The sequence below is a fragment of the Dermochelys coriacea genome, chromosome 6 (assembly GCF_009764565.3).
Source record: "Dermochelys coriacea isolate rDerCor1 chromosome 6, rDerCor1.pri.v4, whole genome shotgun sequence".
In the NCBI taxonomy this organism is placed as follows: Eukaryota; Metazoa; Chordata; order Testudines; family Dermochelyidae; genus Dermochelys; species Dermochelys coriacea.
The window spans coordinates 11478552-11501321 of NC_050073.1; the positions used below are offsets into that span (position 1 = coordinate 11478552).

Below are 22770 nucleotides of genomic sequence, written 5' to 3' on the forward strand. Positions count from 1 at the left end.
ATGGGTGTCCTCTTCACTGTACGACCTTGCATAAATGGTACACATGAGGTCACGCCATATGGGGGATGTCATTTTGCTCTACCAAATTGCATTTTCTGCATTGCATGACCCTGTATGTATGATGCATGGACAGTCACAATGTGCAGACCAAAATGGTGTCCTCCACACACTGGGATCGCTGCAACCCTGTCTGCTGATGGTGTGATTGACTCACAATCTTTAATGTATTTGTTCTCAATATAACCCTGAGAGCCCCATTAGCCTATTTTACAAATGGGGAACTGAGGCACAGAAAGGCAAAGTGACTTGCCCAAGGTCACTCAGGAAGTCTGGCAAAATAAAAATTGAATCTGGATCTCCCAAGTCTTAGGTTAGTGCCCTAACCACTGGACCATCTTTACTGTGAGTCATTCACAATCTTGAGTCATCCAGTTCCAGCCCACCTATATCCTGCATCTCTCTGTCTCAACACCTGACCCCATCTTGCCAGCAATTATTGCACCAACTCTTTTCGTTCATACTTACCGCAAAATATCTGCAAAGCCAGTGAGCAGAGGCTTGCTCTGGTACTCGATGTCATGTTTGGCACATAGTGACTTCACCAGGGGGGCCACCTTCCAGTAGTTGTGTCGTGGCATCCTAGGGAAAAGACTGTGGAGAGATAATGAGGCAGTTTCAATAGGATCTAAACTCTTCAGTGCTCTGTAGAAATCCCATCCCTCCCCCAGGGGCCAGTACTCACTGGTGCTCCATTGAGAATTCCTGCCCTTTTTGCTGGATGCATTACCTAGTGGTGCCCCTGGGAGTTAATTCCCCATCCTGCTGAGACCCATTGCCACTGGTGCCCCCTGGGAATTTCCTCTCCTCCTGAGGTGCCTATACTCACTGATGCTCGATTTGGAAGTTCAGGTGCCCAGTTAACCAGTCGTTGAACAGGGACTGATCCACGTTGCATGTCGCCAGGAGCTAGGGGAGAAAAAAGAGAGAGAAATGAGTGTAGCTCTATGGAAGTGGATTAATTAGTACCAACCCCTGACTGCCACTTTCCTCTAACTTGAGCAGGGTTGCCTGGGGGTGGTGTGAGGATTACAGTTCCTTGTTCATTAGAACAGGGAGACCAGGCCTGGATGAGAATGGCATGCTAGGATATGGAATAATTACTGCATTAATCAGGTCCTCACTCGGTAGGAGTGACACGACCTTGACAGTTGGACTGGCATAGACCTGTCCTCCCACTCCTTATCTCATATCTTCTATTGGGGAAAAATGGCCACAGGATCAAGGAAGCAGAAGGGAGAAGACTATCAGAGCCTCTTATGCAGGGAGAACTGTATGAGAGTGCTCTGGATCAGGCATCTTCTACCTGCCAATCTCTTTGCTTCCATGTCTATAAGTTCTCATTCTAGTTTTTACATCAATGCAGTTTCATCTAACCCCCAATCAGTCCACGCTTCATTCCCCCAACTTCCCACACAGATTATCACAAGTCTCTCCCAATATCTCATCATCCATGGGCTTCTTGTTGACCTTTATCCCTACTGCAAAATTTCATGTATGCTCCCATGTCCCTGACCTAGGATTCACACCCACAGACCCTGGTAAAGAGAGTGTCTCTTACCTGTGTAGAGAACCAGTCCATATTGTTATCGTAATCAATGTGCATAGGGATATGGTTCAATTGTGATATCCAGGTAAACAAGATACTCTCTAGGACGCTGTGCAGATACAGACAAAGCAGTCATTGCCACATACAGTCACAGCAGATAGAGACTCTCACATCAAGCCAACGCAAGAACTGCCACCCAAGCCAAATGTTGCCAGATAAGACCCCAATACACAAGGGCAACAGATAAGTAACTGGCCACTTCACCCAAAGCACTGACTGCTCAGTAAAATGCCCATGCAAACTCGCAATGGCCAGTAACATGCCTGCAATCCCAAACTAATATCTGCCTGGTAAAGCGCTTTCTGGCTAGTAAAAGGCCCTCTCAGACCCACCAGAATGAGTGGCTACCAAGTATAACTTCTCTCTTATGTTCCAACCAGTGAGTCATCAGTAGAAGGCCCCCACAAAAGTGAGGGCAATGTATGGAAAACAATTTGTACTCTTATAAGAGAGGTTTCAGAGTAGCAGCCGTGTTAGTCTGTATTCGCAAAAAGAAAAGGAGTACTTGTGGCACCTTAGAGACTAACAAATTTATTTGAGCATAAGCTTTCGTGAGCTACAGCTCACTTCATCGGATGCATTTGATGAAGTGAGCTGTAGCTCACGAAAGCTTATGCTCAAATAAATTTGTTAGTCTCTAAGGTGCCACAAGTACTCCTTTTCTTCTTATAAGAGAGAAAGCAATGATAGGGAAAGGGAGAAAAGCAGAGTGGCCAGAGGCAATCACAGATGGGAAGGAATGCGCTATGAGGGCAGAGAAGAGGGGTCAGTCAGTCAGGTGTGAGTACCAATAGGTAGAGGGAGTCATGACTAGAATGAGGATTACTTGAGCAGCAGAAGGAAACCCAGGACACCCGTCACTCCCAGTAAGGGCTCGAAGAAAAGAAAGAATCGGATGAAGTAGGTCAGAGTCCAAGCTAGTTCCTGTGAGAGAGAAGGAGAGAAACCTTCATCAGGACAGCAGTTTACAGCAAAACAGTACCCCACCACCATCCCGCAATGGGAAGAATAGAAGCCCCAAATCCCCCACGTAAGGCTCACTCTGTGTCTATCCTTTGCAGCTCCCCTCAATTCTCTCATATCAGTGAGGACACAGCTTGGGAAGTTTCCTTGTAACCTGCACTAATGGTCTATGTATTGTGGATTTCCCCCATTACCTCACACCAGAGAGAGTAACTAGCCTGAGAAACCTCACCCAGAAAGGCCCACTCACTGTTCTTGCACTGTAGCTTCCCTCAACTTCCGTGGAGTAGCAGGAATCCAGCTCAAGAAATCAATCCTCTAAGCATCACTGGCTGCCCCTGCATTCTAGTTCCCTTTCACCACCTCACAGCAACATGAATCCAGCCCCAGAAAATGCCTTGGATCCATATGCTGTAATTCTCCTCCACCATTCTAGACAAACAAAGGCCCGGTCCTAAAACCTCCTCAGTTAGAAGAGCAGCTGCCTGTTTGCAAAGGTTTGTGGGAAATGCTGAGTGTACTTACCCTCCATAGTTTACGCTGGAATATGAAGTACAAGGAGTACAACTGGAACACTGGAACCACAAGCAGGGGCATAGCTGGAGAAGAAAACAAGAAGAGCAGAGACATTAACAGCCTCACCTAGTTAATGAACACCTTGGAAACCAGAATGAAAGGAGAGCTCTGTGCAGTGCTCATCACCAAACTATGCTTCCAAGAGATTTTGCTCCTCATCTTCTTTCCTTACTCTCCTCCTCACCCCACTTCCTTTCTCCCTCCATTTTATACATTCAGAGGCCAACAATCTGTAGATGACTCTCAACTCTGCGCCTGCTTCCAACTGAATGCAAATTGTACCATCTCCCTACACCTGAGAGTCAATAGGTGAACCTGATGCTACACACCATCTTTCTGAACTCATCAGTGCTTCTGAATACCCAAATAGCTATAGCAGTGAAATTGCACTCTTCTATCCACTGGTAGCCTGGAGAGTGCACTCCTTTTGGTCAGATTTGGACTTGATCATGATGATCCATATTTTCATGACCTCCAGGCTTGACTTCTGTAATGCAATATATCAGAATGAGAGCAATATCCTGTAAAGTGTTCCAGCTGGCTCAAAATGCAGCAACCCCCACACATATCAACATAGACCATGGACAGTGCATGACTCTGGCACTACACTGTATGCCAGCTCCCTGTCAAATATTGAATGAAGTTCAAGGTTTTGATCCTGATCTTTAAAGCCCTCCATTGTATTGTTCCTATCTCCCTGACAGCCCATCTCACTCTCCATAATCTCCACCTTGCATTAGAGCTACATTTGTCTGCAATAATGGAATTGTCAATCACCTCAGCAGCACCTCTCCACCTCTGTACAGAGACAAAGACTCTTCTGATTTATAACATTTGCATCTATAAGGTGCTCAGATAGCATAGTGACAGTAGGGTATAGATGGATTCTCCCTCCATCCCCCCCCCCCCTCCATGTCTACTCCTTAGTTTCCTTTAATCTGTCCCCTCTCATTTTATCTACTTCTTCTCAATTACCCTCATCTCTCCTCTCTTTCCTTTCACTTTTTGCCATTGCTGTGTGTCAATTGCTTTAGCACATGAGGTGACAATTGCAGCCATAGATTGTGTACCCCAACCACCGTAATCTCCTATAAGGCTGTCATAGGAGAGAAGTCCTCTCAGCCCCTGGAATTATTTTAATATAGGAGTCGGTGGTGATCGTTAGACAAGGACCTATTGGGCAAAGCAGGTGTACTCACTGATGACGAAATACTTGTGTTGATGATTGTAAGGCAGAAACTTCTTCTTCTTCATGCCGAGCTGTAAAAAAGAAGGGATCAAGGCAGGTCAGCTGAGCAGGAGAAACGCCCACTCAAATAAGTTTCATTGCCTCCTCCTCCTCGAGATACACCTGCTCAGAGATCTAAATCCATTCAATTACAACAGCATAAGGGAGATCAGAAGAGGCCTCATTACATCATTATATACTATTTCACAAACAATGCAATATAATAAACATGTTCCCTGCAATTTCAAATACATACATGTAAGCATCTTGTAATTTTTTTTTCACTCTTGCATACTTCATGTCAGTGACATACTGGTCCAGAAACTTTACACCCAAAATTGTCTTCTGTCTAAGGAGCATATTCTAGTAGAAGATATAAAACTAGATGGCCTTATGGAAAAACCTGAAAGAGGGCGCCAATTGGGAGGAATACTCCTAAGATTCCAGTTGAGGAGTTTTCTCCAAATTCTTCCTTTATGATGCAGGGTTCACCATCCCTCCAGAAGAAACTGGAGGTTCAGAAATTGTGGATATTGGAGATCTGCTGGCAGCCATTGTCACAACCCAACAGCCCCTTTCCTCAGGGGGTCCCCTAGGGAAATAAATCAGCATTGTATGTTGCTAACACTGTTATAGGCATTGAAAAGTATTCTGGGAAAGCTTAAAGGTGTGAGTGTGGATAAAAGGTTCCTTTGCAGATTGCAAAAGTGAAGAGAGAAGAAAGGAGAAAGGAACGGGTTAATTTGACAATTCAGCTAGGCTCGAAGATAAGGGGTGAAACTGCCACTCAAGGCCAACGCACACACAAACAAGCTCCCTGCAGCTAAACAACCAAAAGCCTGTGGGAAAGGAGAACTGAACCAAACAGACCTGAAAGGGGGGTGCAAAACTAATAAGAATGTGAAGCTCAGCAAATGGGAACATAACTGTCTCACGACCCTGAAGCCAATGTGTTTTGGGGAAACCAAGAAAGCCTCGGAAGGCCAGTTTGGACTGATACAGAGAGCATGGGAGACAAAGGTCCCTGAACGGAATGCCCCCAAAAGACCCCATAACTTAAAACCCTCCTGAGAGCTAAAGCAAATTGGAAATCAACAGAGGACCCTAAATGACCCGTGCACGGAACAAGAACTCCTGTCCACCCTTCCCCCTCTTCTTCTTATGTTACACCCAGGCTTGGCCAGTCTTGGGTAGTGCGGGTGAGAGTATGAAAGTGGGTTAGAGCTTGGAGCACTAATGCTTTCTTCCTTCCTCTGAGTGACATGGGGAACACCCCCCTCCCCACCAGCACTTTCCACTGTTATTTTATCAATAAAGCTTTAAAACTCAGTTACTTGGTGTGCTCCATCATCTCCTCCCCTAACAATCCTGTGGCCTCAGCCTAATCACCTGATGCCTCAGGCAGATTGGGAACAAAAATCTGTCACACCATCACCATTTGTGCTAAGGCCCTGTGTCTCCACACTAGCTCTGCGGCCCCAACTCCACCCAAGTTTTCTAGAAGAATGGCCACTATTTCTGCACAGACGGGGCTCTATGAATAGGTTAATGCAGTATCTGCCCACCACTTTCCCTGCAAAGTTGCTAGCACAATGCCATACCTCACCTCACTTACTGATCTCAGGACCCATGTGGAGGGACATGTAGCTGCAGACGTGGCTGATTTCCCCATTCTTCCATGTGAAGTGGGTGAGAATCAAATGTAAAGGGGACCCTCCATGTGCAGGTCTCAGATGCCTCATCATGATTAATGGCAATAGTGGGTATTGGCAGATCTCTTCTCCTGCTGCTAAGAACAGACTCTTGATATTCATTTGGGTTAATATGGATACCTCTACACTGTGGCTGGGAGCGAGCTTCTCAGTGCAGTAAGACAGACATGCACTAGCTGTGCTCAAGCAGCAAGCTAAAAATAGCAATGTTGCTGTGTGCAGCTTGGGCAGTGGCTTGGGCTAGCTGCCCGAGTACTCGGGGGGGGGGGGGGGTCAGGTGGGTTTGTATTCCTGCTGCCTATGCTACCCTGACTACACTGCTATTTTTCATGCACTAGTTCAAGCAGAGTTAAGACACATCTGTCAGCCCATGCTGGGAAGCACGTAGATGTACCCTTTGTCTCTAAAAATGTCAGAGATATACACACATTTGTTATAGGAAATATATAGAGCTTAGTTCTGTCACAGTTAAGTGATGTCACTCCAGCAGTTAATGAAGTTAGGTTGTGTGACAAAGTTCCTCCTCTACCTTCGTGGGTCCTGTGCTTATTGGCGGATTTGCTCACCTCAGAGAATCATGGCAGCCCTCAGTTTGGCCACTTTTGCCAGTGGCTCAAACCTGCCGTTCACTCAGTTAACCTCATCATTGGCCAGTATGGGGAAAAGGAAGGAGAACAATCCCTGCAGTCTCTGCTGGTCCACCTAGTGGATTGGGGAACAGGCCAAGGACCTTCCCCTCTGGCGGGACCCACAGTCCAGGTCAACTCCTCCTGTATCCAATAGGAAGATGGGGGTCGGGGGGGGGGGGAACCCGGGCCCACCCTCTACTACAGGTTCCAGCCCAGGGCCCTGTGGATCACAGCTGTGTAATACCCGTGTGATAGCTACAACTCCCTGGGCTACTTCCCCATGGCCTCCTCCCAACGTCTTCTGTATCCTCACCACAGGACCTTCCTCCTGATGCCAGATAGCATTTATACTCCTCAGTCCTTCAGCAGAAGCATGCCCTCTCACTCTCAGTTCCTTGCGTGCCCCCCACTGACTGAAGTGTGGTCCTTTTAAACCAGGTGCCCTGATTAGCCTGTCTGCCTTAATTGGTTCCAGCAAGATCCTGATTGTTCTGGAACTGCCCGTTACCTTACCCAGGGAAAAGGGACCTGCTTAACCTGGGGCTAATATATCTGCCTTCTATAACTCTCCTGTAGCCATCTGGCCTGACCCTGTCACAGTTGGAATTGTTAGATTGGTTTATAAGGAGGAGAGGAACCAATAAGTAGCATTGTGCAAAGCTCTAATACAGTGGGTGTTACATTGTGGTGCATGGAACACAACCAGGTGATCCACAGAGCTGCTTTTGTCACAGTGGTGAAGCACCAGGAGTCATCACTGCTTGAATTCTATCTGTCTTGATTTTTATACTAAGCCCATATTTTTATGGACTTTTTTATTGAGGGAAGGCTAAGCCATATAACAGTGTTGCTCTTTGTCCTGAAGATAGTGAGATTTCTCATTCTCACATGTTCCAGGGGTGAGAGTTCTGTCTCCAATGGTCAATAATCTCATCCTTGAAGTTGACGGTTCCATGGTACCACAGGAACATAGCAGTGAGTAGTCAGTCTCACAGAAAGAAAAGGTTCTCAGGTAACTGGGTTAACCCCTGGACAGTTTTGAATATTGGGAGAAAAACTCTGCAAATCATTCTGTATTATTTGGAGAGCCAACGCAGAGAGAGAAGCACAGTGGCAATGTGCTCTCAGAGGCCCTGGCTGATGAGCAGGCAGCTTGTGCATCCTGAACCAACTGGAGTTTTTTGTGGGGTCTTTGGTTCATTCATAGATGTGATGAATTGCAATAATCAAGTGTGAAGTTCACAAACGTATGGATCACTATGAACAAATCAGTGTATGACAGGACTGGGTACACATTCTGACCAATCATATATATAGACGAGGGCATTTTTAGCAGTCAGTTATTTGAGTATCTCAAAGTAGCGGGTAGGTCATTGCTTGGGTAGGTAGCTGTTCATTGGCAGGAAGGGAACATGGGCAAGGGTCTACATCTTAGCAAAAAAACAACAAAGTTCCTGTACAGGGAGAGTGCCTGATACCCTGCTCCCAGCTGGAGAAGCTTCTCAAAGGAGGGAGAGGACTATAAAAAGAAAAGCAGGATGCCCCAAATGATCTTTCCCTTTGCTCTGCCCATGGCATTCACGACATCTGAAGAACAAAGGAAGCAGCACTGGACTATGGGAGCGATCCTAACGGAAAGAAGTTCAGCCAGTAGAACTGCTGAATCACGTGGGGAGAGAGACTTTGCTTTGGATTTACTCATTTGTTAAATTAGGCATTAGTTGTATTTTACCTTTATTTTACTTGTAACCAAAACTCTGACTTTTATGCCTTGTTACTTGTGTTCACTTAAAATCTCTTTGTACTTAATAAACTTGTTTTATTGTTTTATCTAAACCAGTGTATTTGGACTGAAGTGTTTGGGAAACTGCATTTGAGATAACAGGATTTGTGCACATCATTTTCTATCAATAAAATGACAGACTTTCTATGAGTCTGTATTGTCCAGGAGAAAGCTGGGCAGTACAAGACATACATTTCTGGGGAAAGCCTGGAATTGGGAGGGTGCTAATGTCACCCTGCAGTGTGGTTCAAGAGTGGCTGGCTGCAGCACTCACACTCTATCACTGGAAGTGACTTCCATTCTGAAGGCTGTGTGAGAGCAGATCAGGAGTGGTAACTAATGCAGCAAAACAGTCTGAAGGGCACCCTAGGTGTGACACAGCCGTTCATCAGTCTAGATTGTATCCTGGGCACGTCTCAGAGAGGAAGTGGGAAAGGGAAATTAATCTGGCGTCTTAAGGGGACAGAGGTGAGAATCAGCCCATCTTGGTGTATGGTACATCTATCTGATATAGGCAAATGTAGGCCACAACAAAAGCTCTCCCTCATTTGCTTGTTGCCTTTTGCTCTGTTTCCTTTCATCTTCTATTCTCTGTTTCTCTCTTCCTTTTTCTGTTTCTGATAGAACCCAAAGAGATTTCAGGCAGCAGATCTGTATCCCATCCTTGCCCCTTGCAAGATCCAGGGATTAGCTTGTTCCCAAACATACAGTCTCCTGATTTCATATGCTTTTAGCATCATATCTTTTCAGTGGTCTAAATAATTCCTAACCCACCCCCACACTCACCTCCACAGAGAGTATCTTTCCCAAAGCAAACAAGGAGGGATGCATTGCAATATCAGGGTCCTTATGGAAGCAGTTGGGCTTGGCATGGTGCTGGGAATGATGGAGAGACCACCACTGTGCTGAAAGCCCCTGCAGGAAAGAAGGAGACCACAGGAATCAGACTACAACACTACCAAATATTAAATCACCTCATCTGTCACATATTAACCATCTTTCCAGTGTTGCACCACATTCTTCTAATTACATGTACAGTGCAGAATGTCAGTGTAATGCTATCTAAACTGAAAGGGGACCACCACCCCCATGGTTGATCAGTTCTGCCAAAGCAGGGTGAACACCCCCAGTATCAGGCACTTACCTTCAGATGGCTCATCACAAACTCATGAACCAAGTGGTTCCATTTGGTACTGCTGAAAACTGAAAGGTGCCCCAAATCGTGCTGCAGAAAACCAGCCTGAGACTGAAAAAGAATAGGATTCATTCAACAAACAGGGCCAGGTTTTAGTACACGGCTGCATCAGAGCCAGGGTGGTGGTATGGTCAGTCCTACCGATTCCATGAAAACTAGGAGATCAGTGCTCCCCAACTCAGTCAGACCTTCTCTTCCTAGTACCAGGGCATCTGATGAAGTGAGCTGTAGCTCACAAAAGCTTATGCTCAAATAAATTTGTTAGTCTCTAAGGTGCCACAAGTCCTCCTTTTCTTTTTGCGAATACAGACTAACACGGCTGCTACTCTGAAACCATTCTCTAGAGGGATGTTCTCTCCCTGTACAGTCAGTGCAAGCCAACCTGATGAGAATGCCCTCTGCTGGTATGAAGGAAACCTTTTGTATTGTCAATCTACTCTGTCCTAAGGTACCTCTCTGTGTGCAGTGTCCCTTGCCTGAAATCTGTTGAGACTCCATTCAGTGAACTCAAAGGCACTCGCTCCATTTTCACTATCAGAGCATTCAACCCCAGATTGGTAAAAACATGTGTTCCTGGTACCAGTAAAGCATATTTTTTCACACTACCAGCTACTTTGGTGGGACGAGAGTAGTGGGTGAAGGGAGGGTTGTGAACTAAGACTGGAGCTAACTCTATAGAAGTAGTTTGAACTCTGTAGAAGAGTACCCTTCCTTTGAGAAGAACCCTCTTCTGGCCTGCTGCCATCTCCTCTGAACATTAGTAATGCCAAAGGACCAACCAGGCAACTGTGTCTTTCAGTGCTTCTGTGTCCTCAGCTCCAGGGCACCTCATGCTCCCATTTGGGACACAAGAAAAAGCTTGGTTCATACACAGAATGTGTCTCGAAGTTCAGACTCAAAAGATCTAAGATCAGAAGCAATCTTTTTGTTATAAGAAGAAGATTGCATGGAGTGACGTTTTCTAGCAGACTATGGGAAGGAGATGTACTGATAGTTCTGACTTCATTCACTCAGTCAGAATAAAACAAAACAAATATTCCACAGGGTTGAGTTCACTACATGCAGCATCTCTGCCATAGGCTAACTTCTTTACACAGACTCCTGGGAGAAGCTATGACTAGAGCTGCTGTGAGCCCCTTAGAAACTGCGTTTCTGCATCATTGCCTACTGTACTTCCACCAGCTGGATGAGGACCTGAGAAATTGTGAGCTCCCCACATCCATCACTCCTATGACATTTTCTAAGGTGCCTCTGGCTGGGCAAGACAAGAACTCCAGTAAATGTGAACTCCCCCAAATCAGGATTCCAACAGCATTTGCAGTCCTCTGAGTACCTCTACCTGAATCTTTTATCTTTGGTATTGATACAACCTCAGGTGAAGAAAGAGCATCCTGCTAGTCAGGTGACTAGTCACAGCAAAGATAAGGGGGATGGCCATGTAATAGGAATATGTAACTGGCCCTGAGTGTGAGGAAGGGTAAGCTGGTCCCAAACTACATTCTGTGGGTTGAGGACTTTACCTGAGAAATGGTCAGCAGCACTGTAGAGATGAGGAAAGGCACTAAAGATGTCCCAAAATACCAAAGAACAAACCATCCAGCAACATCCAGCATCAGAATGTGCAGGAGAAGCAGGAAGAAGAAGAGGTGGTTGGGGTTAAGGAGTCCCATCCTTTCAACAGTGGTGTGCAACTCCTGGAAGTCCTCTACCAGCAATTTCTGTGGGGAGACCCAAAGTTACAGCACTCTTCACTCTTGGTTGGCAAAACAACAGCGTAAGGAGCTGTCAGGTTACCCTACTCCTGCTCTGCAGAGAAGCCACCATGGCAGTGAAGGAAACATTTTACCAACCGGTTCTATACCCTCTGAAAGGAGACATTGCAACACTAGGGAACAGCTGACAGGCTCTGTCAACCCCATTGCCAGTCTTTGTATCACTGGGGAGATCCTGTGGCTGACACATTCTTCCCTACTGTCGCTGCTATGTGGGATTCACTGTGGGAATTGTGTATTGGGCAGAAGTCTGAGAGAGACTGTACCTGCCATTCCCAGTGTGGGTCACTATGACACCAGGGGAAGCTCTCAGCCAATGTTTCTTCAGCCCTCCTCCACCAGACACTCTGGTTTCTATATGCAATGTGAAGTATATTGGGGGTTCTGACAGACTGTACATGAATGGAAATGTGGATTTGCATTTTTCCAGAGCATCCTCCCAATTCCAGATCCAGTTGTGTTTCTGGCCTTTTGTACAAACTCACATTTTTGGTGGGCTCAAAGCTTGGTTGATCCAGGGCCAGCTCCCCGATCTGCAATGAGCTCATGTACTTTCTCACCAGCCCCTTATCAATGTGAAATGCCTCAAAGGGATCCTGAAAAAAACATACAAGTGAATGGAATGAGAAAAATCCCAGAAGATATTAAGCTAACATCTTATTAAGAAGATATTAAGCTAGCTGAAGAAAATTATGTCCCATCTCAGCAGAAAGCAACTTTGGATTAAAATTCAGTACAATATTGTATGTTTTCTCTTCTATTCTGCATCTGAAATCAATGCATTAAAATACTCATTAAAAAAAGTTTAACTTTTATAATACCCTAAACTGAGTATGCCTGAAACATTTAATTACAAATGTATACTTTCATATAAAACTCAATTTATTTGAACATATTAAGTCATGTTAGATCTGTTTCAAACATGAAAAAAAATAATCACAAAAAATATCAAAATTGTTACCCTTTGACTGGGTTCAAAACAGACCTTTTCCTTCCTTCCTTCCTTCCTTCCTTCCTTCCATGATTTGCGAATTTTTAAATCAAAACATTTATCCAAAACATTTTTAAAATGGTTATCAGTGTTTCAGAAATTTTGTAAATAAAAAATTAAATGATTTACAATAATGATTTGTATGAAATAAAAGTTTTGATAACCATTTCCATCATGTTTTGGTAACCCTTTTAATAAAAAAAAATGCTGAAAAAAAATCAAAACATTCTGCAAAAAATGAAAAGTTTCAAAAAGTGAAGTTTTTTGGGACAAATTTCATTTTCAAAACAAGGTAATATTTTCCATGAAAGTCTTTTTTTCAAAAGAAATTTCAGTGAGGACTATGTGCTGCATTTAAAAATAGCATCAAGAAAAAATCCATACGATAAATCTGCGATCATAGATTTATTCTTAAGATTACTGGAGATGTGGCATTAAAGGGGTATAAAAATTGGTAAGAAAGAGTCATTCTTGGTAGTTTGTACCATGTTAGATGGATTCAAAACATCTTGCTTCATATCTGGGTCATCTGAAAGAGATGCTCATATTACAGAAAAAATAATTCTTGAAAATTTGAAAGACCTCCTGAGGTCTCTTTCAACCCTAATATAATATAATAAAATATTTTGAAAGAAATGTTCATTTTGTCTCATTTTAAAAGCATCTTTAGTATCTAGAGCTTTAGTATCTAGAGCTGCGCAAATTGCATAATCTATTTGAAAATATTGGTAAAACGTTTCCGTTAATTTATTCAACAGACATTGTAAGCACCTTAAGGTAGGAACTGTCTGTTTGTACAGTACATAGCACAATGAGGTCCTGGTCTATAACTGGGACTCTTAGGCACTACTGCAATATAAATTAATTGTTAATGTTATCAGTAATAACACTATTTGACAAACTCTAATGGGACTTGATCCTACTCCCATTTAAGTCAATGGAAAAACTCCCATTCATTTTGAATGGTGAAGGATTACGCCCTTAGTATGCATCAACTGTCTTAATAACAACAGGTTTCAGAGTAGCAGCCGTGTTAGTCTGTATTCACAAAAAAGAAAAGGAGTACTTGTGGCACCTTAGAGACTAACAAATTTATTTGAGCATAAGCTTTCGTGAGCTACAGCTCACTTCATCGAATTCATACGATGAAGTGAGCTGTAGCTCACAAAAGCTTATGCTCAAATAAATTTGTTAGTCTCTAAGGTGCCACAAGTACTCCTTTTCTTTTTTGTCTTAATAATAAAGCTTTAGACAACTCATTAACTGACACAGAGAGAAGATGGGTGAGGTATTAGACCAACTTCTTAGAAGATCTCTGTGTAGCTCAAATCCTTGTCTCTTCTGCCAACAGAAGTTGGCCCAATAAAAGGCATTATCTCACCCACCTTGTCTCTCTCAGATCTTGGGACCAACACCATTACAACAACTTGTTAATTGCCAGTTTTACAATATTTCAGTTGGCAAAATGTTGTTAGAGCCAACAGGCTCCCCATGCCCTCCAGATCCAGCCACAAATAATTTGAACAAACTCAGTAGTGAGCTCCTATGCTCTTTGACCTTCACGACATTTTGCTTTGGGATCCATTACAAAATACAGAGGAACAAAGAAGTAGGATAGCAGAATATTTTTTAAATGAACCTGCTCCTTTTTTTTTGTATTTTCATGATACATTTTCTTCTTCAAAGAGCAACAAATTCTCTTTCTCCTGTCCTGAAGCTCACAAATATAGATAGATTAGATAGATATTAATGAATGAATGAAACAAACTAACAAACCAAAGTTCAGGAACAATATTTAGCTAGGCTGTGCCCTTCTGGCCCTGATCTCCAAATCAATACTCACAGACATTGAAATTCTGCCCGGCTTTAGGTAGCCACTGACAAAGAGGCACCCGCTGACCCTCAAGAAACCCCAAGGAGGAGTCAAATTCCTAGCATCACTTGAATGGAAGCCACCAAGTAGCACAGCCTCCAGAAGATGCTGTGATAATTGGAAACTGCGGGTGGTGTTTGGAATCAAAGATGCCACTAGCATCACAGCGTATAGGCACATTTATCAACCATAAATCTACGCTAGTGATGCTGGAGTCAGAATTGTGGTTGCACATTAACCACCTGAGTGCTTTGAGAGAGAGGGTATGCTCAGAGCCAGAAATATGTACTCTCACTTTGCCAACATCATCCAAGCCAAAGTCAATACCATCTGTGAGGTGCTCTCCATTTCTTCATTCTCCTCTCCCTCCCCTCCTGAATTTCTGTCTTGGAATCCAATTTCTTTTATTATGTCCATCTCTAGCCTCCAATCCCACAACGTTTTTCTTCAACCTTGTTCACTCCCAGTCATTCTCTTATCCTAAATCTCTCCTCTGGTTTTCTTCCCTCTACCTCCAAACATGCAATTATATCTCCAATTCCAAAATATCCTTTTGACACCACTTGTCTCTTTAATACCCATATCCCTCCTCTCCTTCACCTCTAACCTCATGTGAGCAGTTTACTTCTGTGCCCTCCATTTCCCTCTTTGACCCTCTACAGTATGAGCTTCACTCACTTCAGAGTAATCTCTGTCACCTATATCCGTAATTACTCTCTCCTTTAGCCATTTCTAATGGATCTCTTCTCCATCATCATTATCCTTGACCCCTGCCATTTCAGACACAGTAGAACAAAGATAGAAAAAGTTCCAATGGTGGAAGATGAGTCTCGGCAAATTTGGACTAGAAGTAAGCCACACGTTTTTAATGGTGAGGGTAATTTACCATTGGAACAACTTACTAAGGGCTCTGGTGGATTTTCCATCAATGGAAATGTTTAAATCAAGATTGGATGTTTTTCAAAAAGATATAGTCTAGTTCAAACAGGAATTAATTCAAGGAAGTCTTATTGCCTGTGATGTACAGGAGATCGGACTAGTTGATCACAGTGGTCCCTTCTGCCTTTAGACATTACAAATCTATGAAACATACACTTCTCTGCCCAAGGCTTCCATTGTTCTCCACTTTCTTGGTATCCTCTTACATTTTTGACTTATCATTCTAGGACTTTCACATACTCCTTTCTCTATCAGAGTCCTCCAGGTCTCTCTCCTTTGGATAACTATATTCAATGACTCTCCCGGGTTCAGGTATCACCTCCACGCTGTTGTTTCCCAAATTTACCTCTCAACCCCAAACTATTACCATCAGTCTAGTTCCACTTCTCCACCTATTGCCTATATTCTCCCCTTGGAAATCTCATAGCTACTGAAAAGTCAATGGGCCAAATGCATTTCTGATCTAAGATCAGTGCCTTGGTGGGGTTTCGCCAGGACTAATACGGTCCAGTTTCCTATCTTCCAAGTTGATATCATGGGCATCATCTTTGACTCTTCTTTTTGCCTTTCCTTATATACAGATTCTGCAAATGCAGCCACTTATTTCTGTACAACAAACTAAGATTTCTGAATAAAGGAAAGATTGGGGAAAAAGTACTTCCCCTCCTTGTGACCTTTTCTTGAACCACTTTACAGCCAAAATGGCACACGCTTGAAAGCTGAAATCAGCAGGGAAACAACCGATATCAAAGGGCTTTTGAGACTATATCTACACTGCAACAGGGTGGTGTAATTCTCAGCTCAGGCAGACAGACACACGCGAGCTCCGCTCAAGATAGTGCACTAAATATAGCAGTGTGGCCATGGCAGCATAGGCAGTGGCCTGGGCTAGCCAGTGAGGGGCTGTGTCACCACTTGCCCTGCAACCTGGAGTGCCTCCAAACCTAAGCTCCTCACAGTCAGCCTGCAGGTCCCACCCGGAGTGTCTGTGTATAATCACAGCCCTGGTCCACCAGCTCTGACTCCAGCAGCCTGCTAGCAAATACTAGCCACACTCTGGCTCCCACCAGCTTTGGTTACTACTTGCAGGGTGATCCCAACAGGCTTCCAGTCCTAGTTTTTGCCCCCACAAAATGTGTTCTGCACAGTCCAGCCTTCTCCTGGACAGTCCACTGGTCTGGACTGCACCCCATACTGTCCTACTTGCCCCTTACCAGGTGGGTCATTCTCTCCCTTTCATGTTCACGACCCTGCTCCCCAGCAGCTCACCCCCCATCCCTCTGCTTGTTCCCATCTCTCCAGGTAGCTCCTAGCCCCTCCAACTGCCCATCCCAATGGCCATAGAACCTGCTGGCCCCAATATTCTGCCCCATCCCTGCTAATGGGGCATCACCCAGAAGATTCTGGTACCTGTTTGAGCAGCTGGAGGGAGGGGGCATCCCCCACCCCAGACAACACAGACTGACCAGTGCCCAGTGTTGGTAACCGTCCCGATGTTTGTGGGACAGAGCCCAAGTTCAAAGGACTGCCCCACGTCCCTCTGTGCTGTAAAGCGGTTCTGTTAACAGCCCAGTTTTTTCCTACTGGGCCCATGTAGGGTGCTGGCCTTGAAGCAGAGCTGATGCATACTTCAGGTGGCAGCCAGGTGGCCATACCTCCCCCCAAGAGGATTGAAGCCTCTATCGCACTGCAGAGCTGACAGCAGAGGCAGCACTTTGTGGGTGACCTACAGCAGCCTGGAGACTGGACAGCTCTGCAGTGCCTCACGTCTATCCGCAGAAGGAACTGTGCAGGCCCCAGACCCAGCCAGCCATAGCGATCAGAACAGAGCAACAGAAAGATCCCTGAGCACACGTAGCCCTGTTGCCTGCACGCACCAAGCAGCAGAGCTGAAGGTAACAGAGACCTGGAGAAGGGGTCTGGTGTCTGCACTAGCCTGGACCTGCCACCACATTCCTTCCAAGCCCCTGTATAGCAGATGACAGTGCCAACTTGGCCAACTCATCCCGGCCCAAGCCATTACTCAGGGTTAACGCCAGCCCAGGGCCAAGGAGTTGAATGTGCAAGTGACCATTAATGCTGGTGTGTGGACAGGGTGGTCGATCCTCTTGATGTATATTGGGGATTATTTTTTCCAACATGTATTACTTTGAACATTGAATTTCATCTACCGTGTTATTGCCCAATCAGCCAGTTTTGTAAGAGCAACTCTTTTGTAAGAGCCCTCTTGCAATCAGCTTTGGATTTATCTATCTTGCAAAGTTTGAAAATAATACAACTTCACTGTTCACCCCCTTTTCCTGATCATTAATGAATATGTTAAACAGCACAGGTCTCAGAACCCAAGGATCTGTACTGTTCATCTCTCTCCATTGTGAAAACTGACCATTTATTCCTATTCTTTGTTTCCTATCTTTCAATGAGTTACTGATCCATGAGAGGACCTTCCCTCTTATCCCATTTCTACTTATTTCCCTCAGAGCTGTTGGTGCCAAATATCACAAGACTCATGATAAAAATCACTAGAGTTGGCAACACTATTGGAGGCCTGCAACTTGTTTTAATTTAGTCAGCACAATACAGGACTGGGAGTTAGGAGAACCCAGGCTCTAGTACCTGTGTTTGTCACAGACTTGCTATGTGTTCTTGCACATGTCACTTAAGTTGTCTGTACTCAGCTTCTTTGCCTAAAAATATGGATAATAATTCTTACCCACACTTGTAAAATGCTGTGAGATCTTTAGATGAAACATAATGTGTTAACCTAGAGTATACTTATCTCAGGGCTAGATTTTTACTTTAGGCACAGTCCTGACCAAGCTACACCACCCCAACTGTACTGTTGGGATCCCTTGTGACTCTGAGCCACACTTCTGAACCACAATTCTTTCCTCCATGCTCAAGAGACCTATACCAACAGTAAACTACTTCCTCCTCATGCTGGCTCAGCTACTCTGGCCCATTCACTTGCTTGGGGTGGTAGTAAGCAGGTGAGTAACCCCACTTACTCCTTTATAAATGAGCCAAATGTCCAGGTAGCTTACTCATGGATGTATGGGAATTTCTTACTCCCTTTTAGAAGTATGCAGTGCAGGTAACAATCTAACCCTATGTTTATAAATAACAATATATAGGCAAACTGTGTATTTCTTAATAATTGTTTTGGTGTATAAATACTATGGTGATAGACATGTTACAAATAGCTATAGTATGAATGAATTTGAATTGGAAATGAATTTGAGCTTATGCTCAAATAAATTTGTTAGTCTCTAAGGTGCCACAAGTACTCCTTTTCTTTTTGCGAATACAGACTAACACGGCTGCTACTCTGAAAGCTATAGTATGATACACTTTAATGCCACCCACACCTCATCTGGTTACAAGGAACATAATAAAGCAGGGATGGAAAGTGAAAGCAGGTGATGGCTAGCTTTTGGTAATGGGCTGATCAGGTAAGGAAGAGAGAAGCTAAGATGGGGCCACAGAGCAGAAAGCACATGCAGAACATCAGCAGTTCTGTTACTGGAGCTGACAGCTGTTTGGCATTATGTAGCAAGACACCTTATGTAACTGAGTAGGTTGGATAAGTCTAAGGCTACTAGTTTCTTCATTTGTGTGTTCCTGCTGGGGGGCCTGGATACATAGACAAAGCAGGAATGACAACATTATCGTTTAGACTAGTCATTGTATCTTTCAAGGTGCTTCTATAGCCATGACCATAGTATCAGAGAGTCTCAGTCTTTTATTATATGGATCTGTACAACACCCCAATAAGTTAAGGAAGTGCTATTATCCCCATTTAACAGATCGGAAACTTCAGCACAGAGAGATTAAGTAACTTGCTCCACGTCTCACAGGGAGCCTGAGACAGCAGGTACTTGAACTAGTGTTCCCAAGTCCAGTCTACTGTCCTAGCCCCGGGATATCTCTTTTCATTCACCTGATGGCTGTAGAGTGGCAGTAACATCTAATGGAGGCAAAGTCTCTAATGCACCTTTTAGAAAGGATAGTACTAACAAAGAAGAATCATGAGCCACATTCTTAAAAGGACCATGCACTTTTTTTGTGAAATAATTTTATTTTAGATTTCCCTATTACCTCTGGCCAGCAATCCTGGGGTTACTGTAGAGAAAGTAATTGTGCTATTAAGGAAGTACATTCAGATCAGTCTCCTTTTGTAATACAAAACAACATGAGCACACAATCTGATCATGAGGAGAAAAAAACAGCCTCCTCATGAATTCCTAGCTCCACTACATCCCTTGGAGAAAACCCACCCTCTGAGAATAAGGTAGTCAGCATATCAGAGCTACCCAGCTTCCTCACAAGCTGATTAGCTGACTGCTGGTTACTTCTTTCCTCTTGATTCCACTTCCCCTATCTGAAAGTAGGCAGGGAACTCCCTGCACACTTCTCTCCATGGTGAGAGCTTCAAGACCTTGTTCGAGAAGGACAAGGGAAGGAAGCACACATGATCCCTTCCATCCCCTCATTCTTCTACATCCTTCTACAGTGAACCCCAGTCCCTTTTATTTCCTGCTTCTATTCCCCACAGGCAAAAATCAAACCAACACACACAAGGTTGGTGATGAGGAGGTGACATCCAGTTCTGAAGTAAGGCTGATATTTACGAGTATCACCTTTTCTAAGGAAAAATTTCTTTAAATCAATAGTGCCCCTCTTTCTTCTTATATTTCTCATGCTGCCCTCAATGCAACTTCAGGGATGATGGAGCAATTTTTAATAGTGGGGGTGCTGGGAGCCATTTAACCAAACTGTAAACCCTGTATATAATGGAAACCACTTCAAACCAGGGGGTGCTGCCACACCCCAGTTCCAGCACCTATGTGCGATTCCCACCGAACCGGTCAGCTTTTTGGTGTGACACCAGCTAGGAGTAGTGCACAGCTGATAAGATCAAGGTGTATGGATCGGCTTTCAGGGTAGGCAGGTACAAATGGTGTTCTAAAATGTTTCAAAATTGGAGGTTTACATTTTGAAATTTATCTACCAAAAATGATATCCCAGCCCTATGGATTGGTTAACATATCCCAAACACCAGATGCGACTTATATGCAGGAGCTCAATGTGCAAGTGCAGTGATTTTTTTTAATTTTTTTAGGAAGATTGGAAAGGGAAGCAGGAAGAACACCATTTTTACCTGTTGATTTTGTTTCCCAAAACACAGTTAAGAGGCAGGAGAACCAATGAAATTGCAGACATCTTTAGCCCCTTTCTAAACACCACCTTTTCTTTCTCATGTCCCCCAGCATCTGATACTGTATCACTTAGCAACAAAAATGAATTATTAACCATTTAAGGAAAGGGTGAGAGAGGAGGTCTTGCTATTAAAAAGCCAAAAGGAGAAAGCGAATAAAAGAAATGATAGCCACTCCAAAGGGTAACAAGAAATTAACTTTTATATGAAGAAAACTGAGCAAAGAATTTAAATGTGACACAGCCATAATGTAGCCCAATGATTTCAGTGGGACTGTAGGTTGTAAGATGGAGCTGCATTTTCAGTCACAGACCCCATAAAAACTCCTAGGTGAAGAAGGTGGATGAATCAGAAACAATTTAGGAAAATACCTTTTGCTAGTAAAAACTGTCTCTCTGATTGTTTCAGGTTGGGCGCTAGCCAGCTGCCCAAGTCACAGAGGGTGGCATAAGACTGGAGGCCCCTGAAACAGGGGGTTACAAGGGTATGTTTATGGTCTGCCAGCATACACCGATAATAGGATGTCAGATAATTGAATGTCTGAGACTGATTTAAAGAGGCATATAAAGGGACATCTACAGCTGGGCGCTAGGGACTGAGAGCAGGAAGCACGGCCTATGGGTTTTGGCTTTGTTTGTCTGCTCAGTGATATCCTTTCATATCTACATAATGCGCCAAGAGTTAACAGATTCTTTTCCACCCACAGAAACAGGAAACTCATCTCTTAGGAACCTGTGACTCCTAGTTCCCCAAAATGGCAGAGTGTTTTACCAGTCAGTTATTATTTCTCCCACAAGAATCCCTCTGTCACTGAGGAGGGAGGGATCCGAGCGAAAAGAACATTTGTTTCTATCTATGGGCATTAGGGGAGGCAGTTTCCTCTGCCTCTCAACTCCCAGCATAAACCACCTCAAGTGACACATCTGTCTATGGGAACCACACTCCAACACAGATTGAATAGGGAAGTTCTGTTGGCTAGAAGTCACCTGAAGTCACCAGCCTAGTGATATCAGTGATATAAAGGATCAGATAAACACTGTGCAGTTTAGGGTGATCACAGGCACAAATCTCTCTCATATGACAAATACCTTTCTCCTCAGCCTGCAGTTCTGAGACCTTGCCCCTTCTGTTGTCTTGATAAATCAATCATTGTCTATAGCTCTCCAATGCAGCTGTCTTAACCCTACAGAGGCCAATTACTTGGGCCCTCCCCTCTGCTGCCACCAGCATGGCATCCTGCCCCACACAATAACTGATAACCCAACTAACCCACCCTCTGCGCCCCAGTTCGGTTCCCCGCCCTGCGCTCGCTAATGAGCCGGACGCCGCTGCCCCTCACCGTGGCGTCCTGCCCCGCGTAGCTGCTGATGACTCGGGCGCCCCCCGGGTGCCGCCGGTAGAACTGGCTGATGTCATAGACCTTCCTATCGATCACCAGCCACCGCTCCTGCTGCGGGTGCCCCCGGCCCGTGCGGAGTCCGATCTCCTCCCAGGTGAAGCGCCGCGGGGAGGAGCCCACAGGCTCCGGCTCCAGCTCCGGCTCCTCCATCCCCGCCTTAGGACCCCTCAGCGGAGCCATTCCCTCCCGCCGGTCTCACCACTGAGACCCGCTAAGCCAGCTGCTCCCCGCTATCATAACCAAACTGCGCACTGTGAGCGAACCGACCCGCCTCTGCCGCGCCCTTCCCTAATCTATCCGCCTGGACGTGGCCTGGGGAACCCATTGGCTCACGAAGGTCCACCCACAACTTCACTTCCCTAAAGCTACATCCCATCCCATCCCTCAAGAGCCGATTGGCTGCCCCGCTCTCTTTAGTCCTAAGCCAACTCACTGGCTATCCCGGCAATCAATCGAGCAGGACAAATCTCAGCCGGGCAATTTACTACTTTATTTTTTAAGGGGGCCCACGTTGCTAAAATCACTCCCATTCGCCTTTTTCCGGAGTCTGTGGGAGCAGGGGAGAAGAGCTGGAATCCCTAGCCTGAAGCTGCTTGTGGAGGGACAGGCTCAGGCTGTCAAGTGAGACTATCCTGCTGCCACCAGCTGTGGCACCTGGTAGGTTCCCCTCTGACCTTCAACAGCTAGGACAATACATAATGAAGGAGACAAGATGGGGGAGGTCATCCTTTACTAGGTCAACTTCTGTTGGTGAAAGAGGCAAGCGTTCCAGTGACACAGAGGTCTTCTTCAAGTCTGTGTAAGCTCCAAAGCTTGTCTCTTTCAT

At 44.7% G+C, this 22770-nt stretch overlaps 1 protein-coding gene and 1 long non-coding RNA gene across 2 annotated transcripts in view; one reads left to right on the forward strand and one right to left on the reverse strand.

Moving 5' to 3' along the window:
* Window positions 1-22325, reverse strand: part of LOC119857443 (acyl-CoA (8-3)-desaturase-like) — a 30890-nt gene extending 8565 nt beyond the window's left edge. The window contains exons 1-11 of the mRNA XM_038406389.1: window positions 21885-22325; window positions 12010-12120; window positions 11273-11470; window positions 9702-9803; window positions 9344-9472; window positions 4405-4465; window positions 3155-3228; window positions 2493-2590; window positions 1619-1715; window positions 887-966; window positions 526-651 (exon numbers count right to left, since the gene is read on the reverse strand). Of these exons, the coding sequence (XP_038262317.1) occupies window positions 526-651; window positions 887-966; window positions 1619-1715; window positions 2493-2590; window positions 3155-3228; window positions 4405-4465; window positions 9344-9472; window positions 9702-9803; window positions 11273-11470; window positions 12010-12120; window positions 21885-22124 (1316 nt within the window). The 5' untranslated portion in view covers window positions 22125-22325. The remainder of the gene's footprint in view (window positions 1-525; window positions 652-886; window positions 967-1618; window positions 1716-2492; window positions 2591-3154; window positions 3229-4404; window positions 4466-9343; window positions 9473-9701; window positions 9804-11272; window positions 11471-12009; window positions 12121-21884) is intronic.
* On the forward strand, window positions 974-3710 carry LOC122460832. The gene is made up of 2 exons (XR_006282377.1): window positions 974-2119; window positions 2344-3710. It is a non-coding gene; the product is annotated as an uncharacterized LOC122460832 (long non-coding RNA).
* Window positions 22326-22770: the final 445 nt, after the last annotated feature.